Genomic DNA, 23,614 nt, shown 5'->3' with positions numbered 1-23,614 from the left:
ATCAGTGACAAGCTGTGTTGTTTTTCCAATTTTACAATGGCTTTTGTGTTTACAAATTTACTCAAGATTTTTACACAATTCAGCAAGACTTTATAACAGTCTTTGGGACTGTTTGGCTAAGATGAAAGCCAGAATGAGAACAAGCTAATATGATTTTCTGCCAGCGTTGACTAATACATTTGTAAATTAGCAGCCTCTGCGCTGCGCGGCAACCTGCTATCACAATGTTCCGCCGTTACAGAAGGGAAGGTTTTATTTGATCTGCTGTGAAACTGCACCAAGCCCACCGGTCATTTAAAAGGAACATATCTTGTATTCATGTCTTTCAGTAATACCTTGTATCCTGCATAAATCCCGTGTGTTGCACGATACATCTTCTACACGAAAGAAATCTGGCATCAAAACTTGCTTTAATGACCTTCATTTAGATTGAAAAAGACGAATTTCATTTTACTGAGCACATAAAGCAGTTGTTTGACAGACAGTAATGGGCATGCGTTGGAGAACACTTGCTCTCAGTATCATCAATGAATCTCATCTCTTCTGGTTCATAGAATTTCCAATTCGTTTTAAGAAAGTGCTGAGTCTTTTGAAATGGAACTTCCCCGGAATCCTTTTCTTACTTTCTGGTAACGAAAAGTCATTTCAAAGTCTTTTCTGTCGTTTTTTATTACAGGCCTTAGTGGCTGTATTTGTTTTAGTTACATTTCCAGTTGGAGCAATCAGATGTTAAGTGAATTGCAAATACGTTCCTGACCGATAGATGCAATAAAATGGAGTAGGAGAGGAGGGGCCGTCGGAGTCGGAGAGCGTGTCATTGTGCACGACTAAAGGGTTCTCGAAACTAACAGAACAAATAAAATAGTAATTGTTCGTTGGAAGAAATCAAAGGCTCCGTGTATAGCTTCAGCTTGGTAGTCTCCAGACTACATGTAAAACTGTTCTCATACCCGAAGCGAAAACGTCCTTGCACATCCTCAAATTAGGGTAAAGAATTGGGGAAATGGCATTCATACCAGTAATGACACTCTAATATGAAACACTGATCAAAATGCCGCTGTCTACAACACATCTGTGTCAAGTTCAGTCGTTCTGTGCAAGAGTTTTCATATACTTCACAATTAGCTGTAGTGCCGGTAAGGTACTCATGATTGTTAGTTTATCAGAATGTGTCAAACCTTGTTGGTGAAAAAAATGTAGAAATTCGAAAAAAAAAAACCTGCTTTGAAGAACAAGAACAGGCCATTCAACTGCTTTGTCCCTTACTATGTGTATTCCAGTATTGTTTATAGTCCCGACTAAGGCAGGTGTTGAAACCAACAAACCAAACAAATATATAACATGTATTAAAAATAAACTGATGCACTGAGTAACCATGCACTTTCTCATAAACCTTAGACTAACGGGGTCTTATCTCTCTCAGTAGTCAATCTAGGAAGAAACCATACAATATAACAATACTGTTGTCTTTAGTACTGTGTCTGGTGTCACATTTAGTCCTTCCGGCCCAGCTTGTTACCGTCACCAGACTAGCCACCCACGCAAATTAAGCATTATCAACTCACAGAATTAGTATTAACCATATCCTTCGTCAGTGACAATATTACTTGTAGCCTTTACACGCGTAAAATATTCTCTAGAACATGGATGTCTTTGTTGGAATCTTTATTTATAATTCCGCCTTCTTGAGCCTATTTGTTTTTAAAGATTTTGCATTCTTAACACCTTGATTTTCTAGAAGATTCAGTTCAAACTTCATGATTCCAGAATCCGCCACAATTTTGCTCTGTGTCGATCACGAATATATAGGCCTAATGTACTTCTAGAAAATGAATTCACACGGAAATTAAACATCTGGATATAGACTATCGACATGACCCGCATGTACAGGAAGTTATCATAAAAACCGACATCGCTTAACCAGACAGCTCTAGAAATTGGAGATAAATGAAATTTTGTATGGAAGATAGCAAGCATAACATCTTTCTACAGCCATTTCCAACTGGCCAGGAATTCCAGAGGTTTCGTGAAATCCACTGGAGTTGCAATGTGTTCACATTGCCTTAAATGAATGGTGGCAGGGGGCAAAGATTGACGTGCGTAAAACAAGTGATACTTCCGGTTACATATCTTACGTTGGCCGTTTTCATTAATTATATAATTATCCCGAACCATTTAATTTCTTTGTTTAATGTACATTGTTCAGCTGTACACTTCAGGTCAGTGTCAAGTCATCTATCTGTTATATTATCGTTAAGTTGCTCCCAGCGCCCATTTAAGCCTGCTCACTGTATCGACCCATTCATTTTGATCCCCGGAGTTTAGAGATTGTATTCCATTCCCTTCTTGATTATTCAAGGCAAAATAGAATACAGGGGTGTGAGTTAAAGCCTGATATTGTCATGTAAATCTATTACTGTTGCTGACCTAAGATGAGTCATTTCTCCTATAATCCATTAAACATACTGCTTACTCATGGGAAGGCCAGGTTAAACAAATATTTCTTCTTGAAATAAGTACGCAAACATTTTAGTGCAGATAATGCTGTCGACATAACATCGTCAAAAGTAGCCTGAGTCTAGAAATTTTCACTAATTTTTCTATAAAACTTGCTGCCTCAGGTGAAAAACTTTGCATGAAAAGGGAAAAGAAAGAAATGTAGCCATGTGTGGCCGCATATTGCCTGGGGTTGGAGGTTTCCTCTTCCTCATCTCACCAGGTCACTCGACAATTGCGTAATGGGACTTCCGTGTGGCAGCAGTAGGCTACCTGTCATTTTGAATGACAAGCTGATAGCAAAGGCCCAGCAGGCCGTGTTCCAATATTAATTGTCACATCAGTGCATACAACGTTCAGGAATCGCTATGCTGTAACATGGACATCCAGTTATACGTGTTAAACATAACCTTCTATAGCAGGTTTTATGGAAATGCATATGCCTATATAAGAAAAGCAAATATCATTCTTTATTTATTTATTTGATTGGTGTTCTACACCGTACTCGAGAGCAGTTTACGTATACCACGTGGGCCAGCATTATGATGGGAGGAAACCGCACAGAGCCCAGGGCAAACACCACAACCACCAGCACGTTGCTGCTGATCCTCCCGCTTATAGCCGGGGAAGAAACCAGCATGAGATGGATTTGAACTCACAGTGACCGCATTGGTGAGAGGTCCCTGGGTCATGGCGTGTAAATATGGTTATAGTCTTTCTAAATCATCAATGCACATATGCTTTGATTATAGTTAACCTATATATTAATCATTGGTGATTGTTTCAATCATTGTATATCCTGTCCGTGTCTGGTGTCCCTGTCAATCCTTTCGTTCAAGCTGGTTGCCGTCTCCAGATGACTTTCCACTTACAGAGATTAGGAGCTTTCCGGATTTAGAATCCGCGATCAGTGATTTACACTGTGCCAACATTTATTCTTAAAGTAAACTCCTTGTGTAATTTGTCTTAAAAGGTATTATAAGTAATGATTTGAAAATGATCGTTAAAGAAGTATCAAGTGGATTTCCTAACCAAATTCTCCTCCACATTGTTTTTTTTTTTCGTTGAAATCTTCACTGGTAATTCTTCTTCCTCAAGTGTGATTTGTCTGTGCCCAAATTTCTTAATTGGTCTTGTGCGAAGTTTTCCTAAATACAGACATCGCTTCCATAAAAAGACAATAGCGAGTGTGGACACAATGAAAACTGGTGAGAACTGAAATCGGTCAAATGATAGCGCAACAACATCCTGCAACCATTCCACCCATACCGCTCAGAAATTCGAAGAAAATCCAAAGGTTCCGTAAATTCATTTGTTAGAATTAGTTTCAGCTGCATTGTGTTCAGATTGCTTTAAAAGCATGAACACAGGGAGAAAGACTGACCTGGGGTTGCTTTCAGTTGCAAGTTTTAGGGAGGATCTCACTAATTATATAATTTCCCCGCCAATCAGCTTTCTTGCAGGTTATATGTACATTGTCCTTCTGTACATTTCAGGGCCTAGTTTCACGAAATTGTCGTACATGTACGATAATCGCACATATAGGACAATGGTACGGTATTAGAAATGGACAATATATCGTACAGCAAATAGAAATATACTCTCCCAAAAAAGAAACGCAACATCCGATTCGTTTTGTCCAAATATGAATTTTTCAACATCATCTTAAATACAAAAATAAGCATTACACCACACTGAAATTTTCCACACTGGTTGTTCAGACCTCCAATTTCGCAGATTCCAGTCCCTTAATCTGTTGCACCATCGTACCCTTGCGCGTCGATGCTGTTGTCTCAGTACTACGCCAAAGTAAGGACGTCTGGGACGTAAGCCGTTTTCACGGAGATGGTTCCTGACTGTCTGTGCCGATATTGGTCGGAGACCTGGGACATTTGATGCTGTTTCTGTTGCTGTTACGGTTCGGTTTCTGAGATGAAGTAACCGGATGTAACGGTCTTGGGCTGCTGTTGTGACCCTAGGTCGGCCATAACGTTGACGGTCAGCTGTTGAACCGGATTGCTGGTACCGTTGCCAGAGCCGGGAAATCGTGCTCCGGTGAACATGATAAAGTCTAGCGACTGCATTCCGTGATTCACCCGCGAGGAGTCGACCAATGACGATGTTCCGGGTAGCGGTGTCTAGTCTTGGCATATCTTGACAGGTTGGAGAAGCAACTTAGTGACTAAATTCAACGGAACGGTTATGTGTCTTTTATACCCATTAAATCCGCTTAAAAATACGGCATGATTCGCAGGTGCAACTGTCCTAAGTTTTTCTCTACGAATCCCTCGCGCAGCGTTACACAAAGGCCGACCCTTAAGTCACGTGTGACCAACAGACACTATCTGGTGTTTAAATTCAATTATCGTACATTTACATTATAATATGATCATGTTGTCATGTCTCAATCACGCCAATTTTTTGAAGAATTTATGATTGATCTTTTGGGGGGGGGGGGTTGCGTTTCTTTTTTGGGAGAGTATATTTAGAATATAACGCACCACAGAAAAATGCCGTACGACGCTTTGTGAAACTGGGCCCAGGTCAGCTCAAGTCATCTGTCTGTTGTATTATCGTTAGGTCGCTCCGGGCTCCCAGGTAAGCATGTTCACTCTGTTGTATCGATCCTTTCATTTTGTTCCCCTGACTTTAGAGATTTCCTGCTGGAGTATTCAAAAGTAAAGGGAATATAGAGGTGAGAGTTAACTTTACCTACTGCCCTGTAAATCTAGTAGCCATTGTAGTTGACCATTGGGCGGTCATTTCACTTATAATCCACGGGACACAGAGCTTCCACATGGTAAAACCAGGCTAAAAAACTTGTTTTAAAAACATCGTTAGTAGTAGCCCGAGTCTAAAATTCCCACTAATTGTATAATAAAATTTGCTGCCATAGGTGAAAAAAAAAAGTATATAAAAATGGGAAAGAAAGAATTTTTTTTTTTTTTTGATTGGTCTTTTACGCCGTACTCAAGAATATTTCACTTATACGACGGCGGCCAGCATTATGGTGGGTGGAAACCGGGCAGAGCCCAGGGGAAGCCAGCATGAGCTGGACTTGAACTCACAGCGACCGCATTGGTGAGAAGAAAGAATTTTAGAAGAGTGTATAGGTATCGCTGTAAGGTAGGCCTCCAGATGTCTTCGTGTTAAAAATAACAGTCTATTGCTGGTTTCCAAGACATACATGTAATATGGACATCAAATATAGTTTGTTTCAAAATCAGTAGGGGGCCTCCTTGGCTCAGTTGGTTAGCGCGCTACCGCAGCGTGATGACCCAAGAGTCTCTCAACAATGCGGTCGCTGTGAGTTCAAGTCCAACTCATGCTGGCTGCCTCTCCGGCCGTACGTGGGAAGGCCTGCCAGCAACCTGCGGATGGTCGTGGGTTTCCCCTGGGCTCTGCACAGTTTCCACCCACCATAATGCTGGCCGCCGTCATATAAGTGAAATATTCTTGAGTACGGCATAAAACACCAATCAAGTCAAATAAATAAATCAAAATCAGTAGAGCACATATAGTTTGATTATACTGAGGCATTAATCACTCCCACATATATCAATCATCAAATGAGTACATTGTATACGATTACGATAGTCGCATTACAAGATCAAATTTTTCGAGGGACCTTATTTTATGATCATGAAACTTACTTTATAGCTGTTACTTATCTGCTCATAGCGGTAAACTTCAATGACTTGATTCAGCGACTATTTTATTGGTTAAGGCTTCTGATGAATCAGGTGTCAAGCAGAATATCAGTTCACGTTGTGTGTTTGTTCTAAGGGGGATTACTCCGTATGTGTTTTTGCATGGAATCCAACATTTACTCCGCTTGATTATCGTGTACATCCACTTAATACGAGTTAGTGTGTGAGTGCTTAGGGTTTAACGTCGTACTTTTCATATGACGACGAAGGAATCCTTAGAGTGCATGTACCGTGCCTCCTTGTTGCAGGGCGGATTTCCACCACTCTTTTATCGGGTGCTGCTTCACCGAAGAGATGCCTTACCGAAGGCAAGTAAGGCGCCCCGCCCGATATATAGGGATATGGGTCAACCAGTCGATGCACTATCCCCTTAATGCTGAACGCCAAGCGAGGAAGTTACAACTTCCTCTTTTAAGGGCTTAGATGTGACTCGACCCAGGATTGACCCTGGATCTACCGCTGTCGAAGCGGACGCTCTACCAACTGTACTATCGGGGCCCGGTCACTTAATACGATGGTCAAGCTTTACGCTATACGAAGTAGTAAAAGGGACGTGCAAAAATTAAATAAATATTAAGCCATCAGCAAAAAACACTCAGGATTTTACTTACCGTCCTAGTTATGTAGGACGCGACGGGCAATTAACCCTGACTAAAAAAATATTCACAATGGGCGCCACTGGCTCTCCAACTTGTCCATCGTTTACCTGTAGGCCTAAGTATAGGCCTAATGAACACTGGTCGTTCCAAAAAAACATACTACATAACCAACTGCATTATAAGCCTTCGCTTATGGCGTATGACGGGTTTTTAAATTATTCCATAAACTAGCATAACTGATGATGGACAACTAAGGAGAGAAATGATCCAGCTATTGGTCTTGAAAAAATCTGACACTGAACCAAAGGGGTTAACTTACTTGCACTCAATAAATAATAAAGTTCGTTGTGGCTTCATGTCAAGTTCTGATCTCTGGGCGTCTCAAAAGAATCGTTTTCATCATTTTTTTTTTCAAATGTCAAATTATAATTTAAATAAATTTCATTCTGAGTTTTCACACAAACGTTAAAAGAAAAGCCAATTACTGTGTATATACGACCTTCTGATCATACATATTTAATGATGTGAAAACAATTTTGAAATCGTGTAAATCTGATGAATGCTATATATCTGTCTGTAAATGTACGTGTCTACTTATCTTGTCCCTTGTTCAACAATATATAAAAGCTAGATAAACGCAGCTAAATCAGCACACATGTACGCATAGTCCGATGATTGAGGTCACGGCTACATTATTTACAAATAAGCAGAAATTAGCACTTGTATCTGACACTTCAGCTAAACACCGCGGTGCCAGATAGCACACTCTTCTTGCATTTACATTAATACTGGGTGACATTATATAAACACTCGTGCACCACACGTATGGTTGTGCACCACACGTTATGTTTATCCGCACGCAAGCTGAACTGCTGTGAGACTTCGTGCAACTAAAGCCAACCAGGTTTAAATTGAAAATGGAACCATCATGTCACAACAAATAAACAATAGACGCAATGCGTCATACCAAAGCTGAAACCACGCAGCTAAAATCATACCGCGATTACACCTGCCCTAAGCATGACCAGGTACAGCGTGAAGATTTATGAATATTATCTCAGTTTACAGCTGTGAGGTTGATGAAGCTGGTTTTGGCTGTAAAGCCAGTATGATTTTCTCAACAACCTGCGGTCGCGTCATCGGCCCATCCATTGTTTAACTAAGACTATAACGGACATCCGCTGTATCCTTCCTTCCTGGATCAGACTTCCGCACATGTTTGCCCTGAAACAAGTACTTCCGTTCACACAAACCATATGCCAGGGGCAGGAAACACACAGATACAAGTGTATGTATATGAAAACTTACAATTTTAACAAATGTGGTGAATATAAACACCCTTTGCACGCATAAATGATAATTAAACTGAGGGCAGCATCAAGTGAGGAAATATGTTAGAATACAGCTACACTGTCTATTAACCCATCTTGCAGTTTTAAATCATGTATACTTAATATATGAGTTACACAGAAACAGGTAAAATTATACTGTAGATTATTCTGTGCCGTATACACAGGGTACGTGATGGTAGACAGATACGATGTTTCAGCTATGCATACATCTGAAGACTTTAATCAGTTAAAACATCGAATTTCAAGAAAGAAGAAATGTGATAAATGAACTCAGATTTCTCTTGACTACGGTACTCATTTTGCTTGATTATGAGAGTTGAAAGTCTTGTGAAGTTTGTTTGAAGGTAGAGTGATATCCGACGAAAAAAATGTAAGTTTCAGAATCAAAAATAGTACTTTGTTACATTTATTTGCTTTTTTGGCAAAATGATTTTAAGTAATCTATCATAGATGCAGATTATGACAAACTTCAGAAGATAAGTTCATATACCTAACATCTTCAATGAAATGAATATACCTAGGAATGAAATCAACAGTTTGTAAATGATTGCCTTTATAGTGCAACAATTCATAAATTAAACAATTATCCAACTAACCCTTATCTACACTCATGGCGGCATAATAGAGGCATCATAGTCTGACAGGGGGTAATTAATGCTTGTAAAAGATAAATGTTTGCTTTAGCAGTTTTAGTATAGGTTTAGTCATTTCCTCTCGTCATTGTTCGTCATTTTCCCACCATACTCAGAGTCTGTTTAGCTATAAATCCAGATGCAAAACGGGATTTGTCCTGCACAACTTCCATCACATGACGAGTCGCTTAGCAACCTTCGTTCCGTTTCAGCTTGTAAGATCAGAGCAAAGAAAAAGTGTATGAAAAGTTCACGGCTAGGGCGTGTGATCTTTTGCACGCGTCCGGGATACCATGGGCTTCTGCTCTTGCTGTGTGTTTGCCGAAGTGTATAAACTATTGGGCTGACAGTGTAGGGCGGAGCCGATCAACGTCTGAACAAACCAGATCCACATCATAACCGACTTGGTTATTGGCTCCCACACATCTTGGGGTGTTATCAGATCAGTGAGTGGGGCGATATGATGTCAGCACATGGAACTGCAAGGCCAAATGTGAACGTCAGAAGATCAGTGCGGATAACAATGTTCTTCAAACAGGTCCGCAACATTCAGCTCTGCTCCTTGGTGTTTCTTCTTCTGCCATGGGAGTCCCTGACCATGCCCCAGGTTGCAGAAATCTTCCCGATGAACCTATGGACAGCGGAATGTTGGAAGAAAACCAATTGTGCTGGTAGACCATCCCCCGACAACGAACTCTCGGCCAGTAGATTTCTCCTCAACTTCAGCTGCCATTGCGACACGGCCTGTGAAAGGTTTGGAGACTGTTGTCTGGACAGTGTCCACGATCCTTGTGCTTGGAACCAAACATGTGGGGATCAGTTCCAGATTCCCAAACCACAAGAATACTATTCCTGCAAAAACGTCCCAGAGGTTGATCCATATGGTGGCATATACCTGGTGTCAAAATGCCCGGAGGGCTGGACAGATGAGTTTGTACGGAATCATTGTGAGGAAAACTTTGAGAATGACACCTTGCTGAACCTTCCAGTGGTCGGCAAAAGGGGCGCTGATAATTACAAGAATCTGTACTGCGCCATCTGCCACGGACAGGACAAATATCTCTACTGGAGTGTTGAAACATGCTGCAAGAACACAACAATCGAGGAGGTGGATGAACGGGGCAGTTCTGAGGTTAGAACACAGGTATGCCAAACGGAGTATCGTTCTCCGGAAAGCAATTATACATACAGACCATGTAGAAAAAGTATCGCTACCTGCCCAATTGATTTCCAGGACGTCAACATAAGAGAATTGTGTGTTAACGGCAGTGCTGTGTACATGTACTCTGACACCAATACCTACAAAAATATTTATTGTGCCGTATGTAACAATGTATCCTTAGATGAGGTTTATTGCACAAAACAAGATGTGGGACATCACGATTCTTTGTGTCACGCTAAGAAAAGAAAACTGCCTTATTCTTTTAAAATATTGTTGGATATGAATAAAAACAGTCGGACAAAGTCTACCCGGGTTGGGATGAGAGGTATTCAAATATCGACTCGCAATATAACACGGAATTTGAGATGTCCAACAAACAGGGTATACGATCCCTTTATCAGAGCGTGCAGGGCAATATGGTGCCCGATTTCCGGAGAAGAGAACTGGTCAGACTGCAGGCCCCAAACAGGTGATGAATTAGGTGATAACGTCGATAACGGGGTCTCTCTGGACTGTCCTTGGGTCAGACTGAATCAGACGGAGTATCAGCTAGATGTAAACGGAACTATTTTTATCAGCTCCCATCAGAAGCGTTACCAGCCAGCTGAGTTTCGTCTGTCAGGAGGATACGCTTTTGTTTGTGCAGAATTTACACAAAACTACACCGAACATAAGCTCGTGAACGGGACTAAAATAGCCTTTAATTTCAGCGAGACTCAAGTTTATTTATCCCTTGTCGGTGTGCTATTATCTCTCATTGCCCTGGCTGTTCAGATGCTGGTTTATGCACTCTTACCTACTTTGAGGAATGTTCCTGGCAAGAACTTAATGTGCTTGGTGGCCTCTTTGTTTCTGGCAGAGTTACTGTTCTTGGTGGCGCCGTCTTTAGAGGAGGTGTCCAAGGAGGCGTGTGTGGCTATAGCTATTATGATGCACTGTGGATTTCAGGCTGCATTTTGCTGGATGCAAGTGATGGCTTTTGACATATGGTACACGTTCAGTCGCAAATCACTTCATTCTCCTCAGAACGGCAAGTCCAGTGCCTTTTGGTTCTACCAAGCGTATGGATGGCTTACTCCTATAGTGATTGTCTCAGTGGCTGTGATAGTGGACAATTTCACCGAACCCGACTTTTTCCTGAGACCCTTGTATGGCCAAGGCATTTGTTGGATTGCTAGCCGAGCCGGCTTAATCATGTTCTTTGCTGGACCAGTTGCCATAGTAGTTTTCTCAAACATCATTTTCTTCATCTTGACAATACGAAGTATCATTGAAGTGGACAAGTCAACAAGCATAGCTCATAAGAACTCTGAAAAGCGGAGATTTTTTCTGTATGTTAAATTATGTTTTTTGATGGGAGTAGCCTGGGCATTTGGCTTCCTGGCAGCCTTTACAGATGTCCAAGCACTTTGGTATTTGTTTGTGATTCTCAATACTCTACAAGGAATGTTCATTTGTGTGGCGTTTGTTTGCACCAAAAAGGTGCTAAAATTGCTAAAAGAGAAATTCCATTGTGAATACCGCGCGGTATCGCTTGGCAAGTCACGTGGTACGGTATCCAGTTCTACTGGTAAAACTACGTTAAGCACGAAAAGCACATATGCTGTTCTTGGCAAGAATGTTCAAGAAGTTTAACAATCTACCTTATATGGATTCCTTACTGAATTTTTATAAGCTCTCAAAAACTACGAAAGCGGTCAAACTATATAATTAGTTAAATAAGTTCTTTGAGTTGGTATTTTTGTTTTACTTATTTAATATATAGATGGCATCTATATTAAAGATTCCTCCTAATCTTGTTATAATGTATTTTGGTTCATTGTATATAATAAATGTGTACTCTTTGTAATGGTTGGTGAATGTCATTATATTTATGCTATATTTTACAATCCTATAAAAGGGAATTAATTATTATTATTCACAGCTCGTGTCTTTTGGGTCTATATGCATGGCCACAATCCCATGACATTCGATATATATATATATATATATAGGCTTGAACGACCCGGCGCCGAAAGCGTCGTACAACACATACTGTATACACCGGTGTATATATATATATATATATATATATATACACCGGTGTATACAGTATGTGTTGTACACACCGGTGTATACAGTATGTGTTGTACGACGCTTTCGGCGCCGGGTCGTTCAAGCCGATGGACCCTGCATAACCAAAATGGTTAAAGGCACTAGCTTATACCCTCTCACCAAGAATTTGGAAATTCATTTACACATGTAATTATATAGATCCAAACTATGCCAATCGAGCGTTCTACATACTTGGTTACATTTAGACACAATTCGAAATAGTTTGTTCCTGTATGATTGTATAGTTTACTGACCTGCTCGGTCTGCATGAACCCCATTTAGTGATTCAGAGCTAAGTGTAATCTTGTTTAACTCTTTGAAAAGAGTCAGGAAAGTTTGACAGTGGCACCAAGTGTGAGCAACAGCGGACAGCTGTTACAAGAACGTATATAGATAACACTGCTGACTTCGTCGTATATATGGAGTCCCTTCTCACTGACAGACCACTTTAAACAAAGCAGTTAACATGATAATTAACTGAGATTTCAATGCCTTGCATCCCTCATCTTCACACACATTTATTTACAACGGACCTGTTTTGCGAAGATTTCTCTCGCGCAGGACCAAGTGCATGAGCGGATCAGAAGTGACTCCCAGTGTTAGAAGTGACTCCCAGTGTTATCAAGAAGTGACTCCCAGTGTTATCAAGCGTTTCCAACTTTCGTGAGACTCAAAGCTTGTCAGTGTAGCATCGCACGTATGATATGGAAGACGGTGTGTGCTAAGGCACTGTGAAGCATATAGCATTCCCTCGCCAAGCATATTTTCTCCAAGGCGAGATTTCTTCAAAAATTCAGGTCGAGTGCACCCCCTGGCGTAAACCACCGACCTGTGGTAAGCTGCTAACTTTCCCACAAGTGCCGAACAGACATGCGCATATCGGTGGAAGAAAGTGTGGTCTCCAACGAACGACTGCCTGAATCGTTGTCGACGCCGATGAGGGCGATGAAATCTTTGCCTACATGCAAATGCTCGTGTAGGTCTACACATTAGCATTTAATAGCCTACTAATTATACAAATTCATAGTTTGCCCTACACGAAATAAAGTAAAAGAAAGAAACAGCAAAAAAGAAAAAAAAAAGCAAAAAAAGGAAAAAGTAAAAAAAAAAAAAAAGCCAATACAGGGTTAACGTCAGCGTAGCTCCACGAATCTCCTTTACTACACCTTTACTGGCTGACACTTTACGGTACCCCGAAGTTTTAGACAAGGTGTAGAGGTACGTGGAGCTGACCTCATCGACATGCCAGTAGTTGTTGAGCGGCGATTTGATCTGACCTCAGTAAGAACGACTATGTGTAACGTCGTACTCTGAGTTTGTGGGCGGATCCATCAGCTGACGTGGCTCATTCGTCACATTTCGTCACGGCATCAAACGTTTCATCCCATGACGCCACTAAGTTTCCGCGCAGCAAATTTTAGGTCCAAATATGGAGTGAGCCGTGGCCAAATTTGGGCATGGACGTGCGCAAAAGCTGAGATTTCTTGGAACTTGGTACACGAAAGATTCGAAACCACGTGGGGTGATCAGTTGATGACCCGCCATTGTACCGGACGGCAACGCTAAGTACTTCTGTGAAAATTGTCATTCCATCACAGTCTTTCACCTCTAAAACTAAAACTTAACCATGGCTGATGAAGATGTTACAGCTCTTGTTATTGACAATGGGTCTGGGATGTGTAAAGCAGGTTTTGCTGGAGACGACGCACCCCGGGCGGTCTTTCCCTCCATCGTTGGAAGACCGCGCCATCAGGTAAATTTCCACAACCTTTATTTTTTTTCTCTCGAGCTGTAAGGATGAATTTAGTTACAGAACGAAGCCACATCATATTTATGTTCGAACATCAGCCAAAATCTATTAAAGCATAGCTACTTGTGTCGCCATTTATTTATTTATGCCTTTTAGTAAAAGTTTTATACAATATTCTATGAAATGCTATGAATTTTAATTTGGATATACGAGCCTGTCCTTCCCGTTTTCACGCTGTTGGGCAATAGCCACTTCAGATATTGTCCGATGTTAACAAAAGTTCGTGTACAGATTCAAGTTGTGACCTCGCAGATTAATTTCGAAAACAGCATACATTTCATGTAGGCCTTTGTTAATTTTTCAATCAAATTGAGTTTAAAAATTTCGAAATACTGCAAGTAGGCCTACAAATCACTCATGGCAGGATGGTTGTAATAACCCATAACTGTTGCAGCTGCATTGTTCTAACAATATTCGATTGTTCTAGGGGCCTCTGTGGCTCAGTTTGTTAGTGCGCTAGCGCAGCTTAATGACCCAGGAGTCTCTCACTAATACGGTCACTGTGAGTTCAAGTCCAGCTCATGCTGACTTCCTCTCCGGCCGTATGTGGGAAGGTCTGCCAGCAACCTGCAGATGGTCGTGGGTTTTTCCTGGGCTCTGCCCGGTTTCCACCCACCATAATGCTGGCTGCCGTCGTATAAGTGAAATATTTTTGAGTACGGCGTAAAACACTAATCAAATAAATAAATAAAAATCCTACGCCGCATATGAACAAATAAAATACCATCGTATAAACAATGTGACAATGAGAAAATACAAACAAAATCACCTCGTAACCAACCAGGCTTAATGCTAACTTTGACAAGGGGTAATGTCAGTTGACGAGGTGATTTGTCTGTCCTTGTTTTTTTGTAGGGTGTGATGGTGGGAATGGGACAGAAGGATAGCTACGTGGGAGATGAAGCCCAGTGTAAGAGGGGCATCTTAACCCTTAAGTATCCCATAGAACATGGCATTGTCACCAACTGGGATGACATGGAGAAGATCTGGCATCACACCTTCTACAATGAGCTCCGTGTGGCCCCTGAGGAGCACCCAGCCCTTCTAACTGAGGCCCCTCTCAACCCTAAGGCTAACAGAGAAAAAATGACCCAAATAATGTTTGAAACCTTCAACTCGCCTGCTATGTATGTGGGCATCCAGGCCGTATTGTCACTGTATGCGTCTGGCCGCACCACTGGGATCGTCATGGATTCAGGTGATGGAGTGAGCCACACTGTGCCCATTTATGAGGGGTATGCCCTTCCCCATGCCATAATCAGGCTGGATCTGGCAGGGCGGGATCTTACTGACTACCTGATGAAGATCCTGACAGAACGCGGCTACTCCTTCACCACGACTGCTGAGAGAGAGATTGTACGTGACATCAAGGAGAAGCTGTGTTACGTGGCACTTGACTTTGAGCAAGAGATGGCCACAGCTGCGGCCTCCTCATCTCTGGAGAAGAGCTATGAGCTGCCCGACGGTCAGGTGATCACTATCGGTAATGAGAGATTCAGGTGTCCAGAGGCCATGTTCCAGCCTTCCTTCTTGGGTATGGAATCTGCAGGTATCCATGAGACCACGTACAACTCCATCATGAAGTGTGATGTGGATATCAGGAAGGATTTGTATGGCAACACTGTGCTCTCAGGTGGAACCAGTATGTACCCTGGCATTGCTGACCGCATGCAGAAGGAGATCACAGCCTTAGCCCCAGCTACCATGAAGATTAAAATCATTGCTCCCCCGGAGAGGAAGTACTCTGTTTGGATTGGTGGCTCCATCCTGGCCTCTCTGTCCACATTCCAGCAAATGTGGATCAGTAAGCCCGAGTATGATGAGTGTGGACCAAGCATTGTGCATCGCAAGTGCTTCTAACACTGCCCTTTTTTTCTGAATCAAACATTCAAAGAACCGCCTGTTGTTTCTAATACCTCTTATGTGGATTCCACCTTGACAAGTCTATATCATTTTACTGCAGTGAGTCGGTACTGCATGTAACTGCCAATCCTTGCCCAGTAAAGGTTGTTTTTTTTTTTTATATGCTGTTTTTCTGTCCAGTTTGTTCAACAGATAGTTAGTGATTTAGATTGATTGATTGTTAATGTTAAACACCATACACAAAATTTTTACACGAACAGCGGAGGAAACTACCGCCGACCTTCGGCAAACACTGTGCAAGTCAAATTAGAACATCTGCATATGGCCATATAATCGCCACTGACCATCGCTGTCGAAGCGCAGGATTGAGCTTGCATCTTGTGTGCCTTACTTGCTGAGCTACATCCCAATGAAATCCAGACTTCAAAAAAAAAAAATATAAAGACTTGAGGTGAACACAACATATGCCCCATCAAATGCATTTGAGTGAGTGAGTGAGTGCTTGGGGTTTAACGCCATACTTAACAATTTGTCAGTCATATGATGATGAAAGAATCTTTAGAGTGCATGCCTCTTTGTTGCAGGACAGATTTCCACCACTCTTTTATCTAGTGCTGCTTCACTGAGACAACTTAATGCAGACAAGTAAGCCGCCCCGCCTGAGCCATTACACTGATACAGGTCAACCAGTTGTTGCACTATTCCCTTCATGCTGAACGCCAGGCGAGGAAGTTGCAACTTCCTCTTTTAAAGTCTTAGGTATGACTCAACACAGGATTGACCCTGGATTTTCCCCTCCCGAAGCAAACGCTCTACCAACTGTGATATCGGGGCCAGAAATGTATAAAAGGTAACCAGCTGGACTGGGGTGAATATAACATCACAAGTGGACAAAGGTGTCCACCTCAAATCCAAACATTATGCCGGAAACAGATAGAGTTGTAACCCGGGCACGAAACCATTTCTATTTATGTAGTTTATATAAGGAAAATCTGGTTTCCATGAAAACTGCGTCGTCATCTGTATGTCTACGTATCCACCAAAATTAAAATTCTGCGTTGAAAACAGGGGAGTGCTGTTTTCAAACAAATAAAAGATCTATTTATATAGCATATATAAGGAAAATGGCTACCTTGTTACCATGACAGCTCGGAAAATGGACAAGTGAGTTGTACCACACCGTCATCTGTGTGTCTATGAATCCCCCAAAAATTAAAACTGTTGGAGTTATATCCCGGACATGAAATCATCTGTGCATACAGTATACATAGGGAAATGGCAGTCTGGTAACCATGACAGCTGCGGACATGGACAAATGTAAGTCGTGACACATTGTCGTCTGTGTACGTTTTAAAACTACGGAGAAAACTGTTCGAGTTATAGCATGGGCATGAATATGGACAGATGGACAAAATCGTTATAATTCACTCTGCCTAATGCCAGTGGTGTATAAAAATGAGCATGTCAATGAAACTCCGGTATTGTTCAACAGATTTCCTAAGCCTTTGCAGATCCATTAGGGATGTAGCGATGTGCATGGTCTCCTTCGTTAGTATTGTCTGAATTTTTATCCATGTTATCGCCGATTGAAGATAGAATTCACATTACACGTGACCTATGAATCAAACAGTTTATATATGACAAATAACATGTACATATATCACATACGCAAGTAACCCTTTAATATACACAATGACAATATTACAGTATCTGAATCACAATTACACATGTACCGTGCAATGAATGTATTACTAGTATCCATTCACACTTCATTCAAGAGAACGTTACAGGCTAGACTATACACAAATGATTCATCCTTTCATGAATTACTCTTAATGATATCCGTTACAATTACTAGGCAGCTGCCTGGTCATCAGTATCATCACTGAATAAACTTAAGTGAATCGCACTCACACATACTGACGAGCACTGTCACCATATTTGGCAGTAGATTCAATAAGGAGTGCTGTTAATTGTCCGTTGCACTTGAGTTAGGCCTGTTTATAAACAGTTATACATGTATGCCAACAGAGAATGATTCCAACTACATGAATGCATGTTCACATCAGGATCGCTTTTTTCATCTAACTTTGATAGTTTTAATCCACTGAGTAGTCTCTCTTAAATTTAAGGAAAAATGAAGTGAGCCTCAACAGAGAGATCACTTAAAACTACACAAACATGTATATCAGGAACTATCTTACCTGTATTAAATTCAGCTGAAATGTAAATTTTAAGGTAAGGCTTACAGTGTTATAAAGCACAGCACAAACTTTTTATGCCAAACCATGTATTTAAGCCTGAAACTTGTTGGAGGCTATTAACGTGTATGATTGGCCACTGGGCTAGTAATCTTTGCAAACATGTCTTCAGATTATTAGGAATAGAAAAAGGGGGAAAAAATTATATATAAATAAGTCATAGTAGTTTTAAGTATAGCTTTCAGTCATCTTTCCACTGACACTAGTTTGCTTTCATTCACCTATATGGTGCAGGGACCCATTATTCCACTTTGCCCATTAATACTGGTCCATTCGTGGATTTGGAAATATCCTCAATATACGAACTGAAAACGTTGTAAACAATTAAAACAGTGGTGCCAGAATAATAAGAATGATTCAATAATTTCTCTGTGTAAATACATGTGGCTGTGATTTTGTTCCTGCGTTATGGAAATATTCATTAGCTTGTGAGAAGCATGCCGTAGGTCACAGTTTGCTGCCCATCATCTGCTTGTAGCTAGCATAGCTCCCTCCTGTACTGAGCCAGGCACCTCCATCTGCCACAATCACAGTCCCAGTCAACAGGCTAGCGGCATCACTGACAGCAAACAGCACCGTATTGCCTATCTCCTCTCTACGCCCCATCCTCTGGAGAGGAATATTACGCTGGTAGCCTGTGGCCTCTGCCCTCTTACCACCTGTGCATATTGATCAAATGAAAAAGAAAAAAAAAAAAAAAAGAAATACTTAATTTGTCTCCATCAGTTGTTTTCAAATATTCAGAAGAAAACTAACAACACCAAGTTCATGTCCATCTTAACGTTTATGACAGTTCACACCCAAAGATATGGCAACTGAACGAAACAGTTTTTTACCCAAAAAACAGTGATTTTCACAAAACTTTAGTCTTCCTGAAGTCTTATTCCTCAACTTTTTCATAAAAGACATCTAGCTTACTGTGCCATAATGTGACATCATTTATGAGAAAAGTTATGAAAACCTGACTTACGATTTATTTGTGTAAGTACGCCCTGTTGGTGACAAGGAATACAGATGACAAAGTACAACTATGTTACTAGCCTGCCACTAATTAGGTTGTTAGGTTGTCTATCCACACGAAGATCTGTCAGGCTGACAAAGATCTATGACGTACACACTAATGACCTGTGGGGTTCGCACATATGACTTGTGAAGTTCACACAAATGCCAGTGACTTGCATGTGAACCTGTGTTTTCAGTCTATGCCTTACCCAGCCTCATGCCTAGGCTCAGATGTGAACCTGTGTTTCCAGCTTGTCTTACCCAGCCTGATGCCCATGCTCATATGTGAACCTGTGTTTCCAGCTGATGTCTTACCCAGCCTGATGCCCAAGCTCAGATGAGAACCTGTGTTTCCAGCATATGTCTTACCCAGCCTGATGCCTAGGCTCAGATGTGAACCTGTTTCCAGCTTTTGTCTTACCCAGCCTGATGCCTAGGCTCAGATGTGAACCTGTGTTTCCAGCTTATGTCTTACCCAGCCTGATGCCTAAGCTCAGATGTGAACCTGTGTTTCCAGCTTATGTCTTACCCAGCCTGATGCCTAAGCTCAGATGTGAACCTGTGTTTCCAGCTTATGTCTTACCCAGCCTGATGCCTAGGCTCAGGTGAGAACCTGTGTTTCCAGCTTATGTTTTATCTATCCTAATCATACCTAGGCTCAGACTTGAACCTGCTCTTCCATTTTATGCCTTACCCAGCTTCCTCATGACCAAACTCAGATTTGAACCTGCATTTCCAGCTTATGTCTTACCCAGTCTTTTCATGCCCTCAGTGTCTGCAATTGGTCCGGGGCTGACACTGATAACCCGGACTCCATCCTCGCCCCATTCCACAGCCAGGTGCTTTGTCATAGCATCTTAACCAGAAAAGTGTTACACTCAATTATTATAACACATTTATTTGGTACCATATGTAATGTCAACATCTAAAATAATTCTGAATAATAAAATCCTGGTAATGAAAAGCTTGACCAGTCAGGCTGGAACTGCTAGGTTCAGCCATAAGGGCATGTCTTACGAAGTAGTCGCAGCTTTGTGACATTACTGAAATTTAATTAGAAGTGAAGGTATTTTAGATGCAATTTTCAGGATTTATTGGTTTAAAACAATCTGTTTATTTTTTTGATTGGTGTTTTACATCGTACTAAAAAATATTTCACTTATATGACAACAGCCAGCATTATAGTGGGAGGAAAGCAGACAGAGCCATGGTGACAATCTGCAGGTTGCTGACACACCTCCCCGTGCACAGCCAGAGAGAAAGCCAGCATGAGCTGGACCTGAATTCACAGCCATGGCATTTATGAGAAGCTCCTGGGTCAATGCACCACACAGCAACATTTTATATTATGTTTTCATTTCCTTGAAATAAAAAAACAAAACAAACTTGAAGCAATAATCATCAAAATATGCCACCCCAACTGTAGAATGTTTTAACTCTTTTTTTAATTCTTTGATCAGGCCAGATTTACAAAAATAAGTACATGCCCATCTGTCTTCAGTCTGATGAAACCTGTGTTACTTTTGTGAACATGAAAATGAACATTGTGAATTCCTAAAAAATAACATGTCAGTAGTTCACATCATAAACGCTTTTGGTGAATTCAAAAAAAATCTACAATTATGTTTTCAAATTGCCAAAATAATTTATTTTCTTTACGCTATTTTAACAGGATTGTGTTGTTGTTTATTTATTTAGTTGATTGGCTGAATTGTGTTGTTATCTTACCAACAGCAGCCTTGGCTGAGCCTGCATGTACCTGTAGAGGGGAGCCCCTGTAATGTAAAGTGGCTGATATGTTCACAATCACACCTCCATGTTTCTGAAAACATAAGAGGTCCAAACTAAAATCAGTGTCAGAGTGTAGTTCACACAGTTGTTGTGCATACAACCTGATCTGCCATACAGACCTGCTGATAAAATCTATGAAGCCTCCGATGGTGTGAAATATTCAATTCACATCCCATGGGTACTGTCACTTCATCATACTTATTTACTTGATTGATGTTTTACGCCGTAATCAAGAAAATTTCACTTATATGACGGCGGCCAGCATTCTGGTGGAAGGAAACCAGATCCCGGTTTGTACACTGTCTCTCAATTAACATTGGGGCTATCTAAAACTAAACTAAACTAAAAAAGTAAGGACTTTGTTTAACTGTATTAAGTTTTATTCTGGCAAGCCCATTTCACTTTTCTCAAGAGCTGTAAGTTAACAAATCATCATTAAAGACTGCCTACTTCTGATTACCTCTATATATGTAGGTGTATCTGTAAGATTAACATTCTCACCTTTAGACACTTATCGTATACAGCCTTGCTGATATTAAATGTTCCCTGAGCATCAATTTCCATCACAGTACGAAAAGCATTAAATGACAATGCGGATGCAGGACACAGAAAATTCCCTGCAGCATCTGAAATTGGTCAAGCTTCAGCATTGGCCAGTGAACACTGACATGCATGTCATATCAGGCACTGGTCTTAAAACACATACACATAGACATGCCAAAACATCTTTGCTTTTATACATCTTACAGTTATCTTATTGTATGCAATATAATCATGGATTACACAGATACATATTTTTAAACTTACAGTAATTATGCCAGCAAAGGGAGATTACACATCAGGAGATAATACACAGAGGTGGATATACAGTAGTGCTGATCATGGAATACAGATTCACTGACTGTTAAAATGTTAAGTAAAAAACAAAGAGCAGTTGTTTTGTTAGCTTACTTATGCTACATAAGTGGTTTCAAACTTCAAAGGACATTACAAATTAACTATTCAGGAATATTAATTAGATTTGTTTGATTGGTGTTTTACGCCATATTCAAGAATATTTCACTTATATGACAGCGGCCAGCATTATGGCGGGAAGAAACCGGGCAGAGCCCGGGGGAAACCCACAACCTTCCATAGGTTGCTGACAGACCTTCCCACTTCTTAACCAGCATGAGCTGGACTTGAACTCACAGCAACCGTATTGGCGAGAGGCTTCTGGGTCATTACACTGCGCTAGTGCGCTAACCAACTGAGCCATGGAGGCCCCCTTAAATATTAATTAGAAGTTAAAATTTCCCAATTTAATGTGACTCACTATTTATTACAAAATCAATTTTTCCGAAAGTAGCCAAAGCCTCATCCACTGCAGCCAGGATTTCTTGAGGCTGAAATGTGAAAATATGTGTATTAAAGACTTCTGCATGTACTGTACGTGTACCAAACAGTTCACACTGTGTTCATTATATTTGTCAAGATTGGACATGTCAGTGAAAAGGAAATGAACTGACTGCTCTAGTTTGTGAACGTGTGGGCTCTTACCTTCCTAACATCCATTTTAATTGGAATACATTCTCTACCAGTATTCTTTTTCAAAGTCTTAGCAGATTCCGTCAGCTTCTCCAGACGTCTGCTCAGAATAACAGTATCACACTGGTGCCTGAAGAAAAAAAAAGCAAAATGACAAACTTGTATGTATTAGTCTTGGCATTAGAATGTGCTTTAAATGTCTACAACTGACAGTAGGAATTTGTAAAAGGCTTAAAAAAAACTTTTGAACAGTGAAAGAAACCCTTATGTTTTGCCTCGCATGATTACTGTATACTCTTTTCCAGTCAGGCTTATGTTGAATGTATATTTGTTCACACTACATATTTCTTCCAAGTCACTTCTCACCTCATTAATATTTCAGCTATGGTAAAGCCTATTCCTGTTCCACCTCCAGTGATGAATGCCACCTTGCCTCTGAAAAACAGAAAAGACAATATTTAATATAAAATATTTAATTATCAAAAGAAAGAATGGTCAAAGTCAAAATGCTCAAGCAAATGTCATTTCTTCTTTCACATAGTTATAGTTTCTTTGAACAAGAGGAATAGGCAATCTTCTCCACCTATTAATCTATATACTAGTAACTTTTTGTAATAAAACTGTCAGGAAAAGATATTGAGTAAGCATTGAATGATCATGCTTTCACTAGGCTGGGAATGAAAACATATATTATGATTAAATGTTTATTAGGCACTTAAAGCTCATGACCTAAACATAATAAGGGCCTGTTGGACATTATAAGGCACTGGTAAAATATAATGAGAACATAGTATTTATCCAGTTATTAATTACTCTCTCCAAATCTGGGACTAATCTATATCATTGCATGTATGTTATAATCACACGTTAAATCAATCAGCCCCAAGCCAAATCCTAATATTTTTACACACTATTTTCCAGACTTCCTCCACTCATAAACCTGAGTACCACTCAATAAATACAGTCAATACAGCATAGTCTCAGCTATATCATGTCGGGGATGTTCAGGGGTCAATGTTCTTCCCAGATTGTATATAGGCCTGCTATATAATAGGCTATGTAACTCGCAAGTCGTGTGTAATACATAATCTTTCACTTTGCTGCCCTGTGTCTTTCGTTGACAACGGGTTCACAAGATGCATAACTAGCAGATGACTTTAAATCAAACCTTAGTAAATCTGGCCTGAACAGATAATTGTAAGTTTGGAGGCATTTTTCCTGAACACTGTCACTTGACGACATGTTGGGTTTAACTAGGCCAAAGTCTATTTCAGGAGATGGTGCCCATGTTTACTTTTGAAAATTACGCTCCATA

General features: G+C 40.6%; 3 protein-coding genes across 3 annotated transcripts; 2 read left to right on the top strand and 1 right to left on the bottom strand.

The window, feature by feature from the left end:
• Positions 1-9,014: 9,014 nt before the first annotated feature.
• On the top strand, positions 9,015-11,782 carry LOC135462220 (uncharacterized). The gene has a single exon (XM_064739633.1). The coding sequence runs from the start codon at positions 9,250-9,252 to the stop codon at positions 11,584-11,586; it is 2,337 nt and encodes a 778-aa protein (XP_064595703.1). The 5' UTR covers positions 9,015-9,249; the 3' UTR covers positions 11,587-11,782.
• Positions 11,783-13,549: 1,767 nt separating this feature from the next.
• LOC135462221 (actin, cytoplasmic type 5-like) lies at positions 13,550-15,877 on the top strand. The gene is made up of 2 exons (XM_064739634.1): positions 13,550-13,798; positions 14,711-15,877. Exons 1-2 carry the CDS (start codon positions 13,673-13,675, stop codon positions 15,713-15,715), a joined length of 1,131 nt encoding a protein of 376 aa, XP_064595704.1. The 5' UTR covers positions 13,550-13,672; the 3' UTR covers positions 15,716-15,877.
• A 649-nt stretch (positions 15,878-16,526) lies between these two features.
• Positions 16,527-23,574, bottom strand: LOC135476803 (peroxisomal 2,4-dienoyl-CoA reductase [(3E)-enoyl-CoA-producing]-like). Its single transcript, XM_064756937.1, has 8 exons — positions 23,468-23,574; positions 22,666-22,734; positions 22,312-22,429; positions 22,088-22,157; positions 21,274-21,398; positions 20,710-20,803; positions 19,733-19,837; positions 16,527-18,638 (listed from the first exon to the last, which is right to left on the bottom strand). The coding sequence occupies exons 1-8, from the start codon at positions 23,539-23,541 to the stop codon at positions 18,427-18,429; spliced, it is 867 nt and encodes a 288-aa protein (XP_064613007.1). The 5' UTR covers positions 23,542-23,574; the 3' UTR covers positions 16,527-18,426.
• Between the last annotated feature and the right edge of the window lie 40 nt (positions 23,575-23,614).

This window comes from Liolophura sinensis, chromosome 1, assembly GCF_032854445.1.
Source record: "Liolophura sinensis isolate JHLJ2023 chromosome 1, CUHK_Ljap_v2, whole genome shotgun sequence".
Lineage (NCBI taxonomy): Eukaryota > Metazoa > Mollusca > Polyplacophora > Chitonida > Chitonidae > Liolophura > Liolophura sinensis.
This window is presented reverse-complemented; position numbering and strand designations above follow the sequence as displayed.

Bases quoted from the DNA above. Each gene is read 5' to 3' on its own strand.
- LOC135462220 (XM_064739633.1), top strand. From the start codon at position 9,250: ATGATGTCAGCACATGGAACTGCAAGGCCAAATGTGAACGTCAGAAGA.
- LOC135462221 (XM_064739634.1), top strand. From the start codon at position 13,673: ATGGCTGATGAAGATGTTACAGCTCTTGTTATTGACAATGGGTCTGGG. The intron at 13,799-14,710 runs GTAAATTTCCAC...GTTTTTTTGTAG, and splicing joins TTGGAAGACCGCGCCATCAG to GGTGTGATGGTGGGAATGGG.
- LOC135476803 (XM_064756937.1), bottom strand. From the start codon at position 23,541: ATGTCGTCAAGTGACAGTGTTCAGGAAAAATGCCTCCAAACTTACAAT. The intron at 21,399-22,087 runs GTGAGTCACATT...GACCAATTTCAG, and splicing joins AATTGATTTTGTAATAAATA to ATGCTGCAGGGAATTTTCTG. The intron at 18,639-19,732 runs GTAAGACATAAG...CAATATGCACAG, and splicing joins TGAGGGCATGAAAAGACTGG to GTGGTAAGAGGGCAGAGGCC.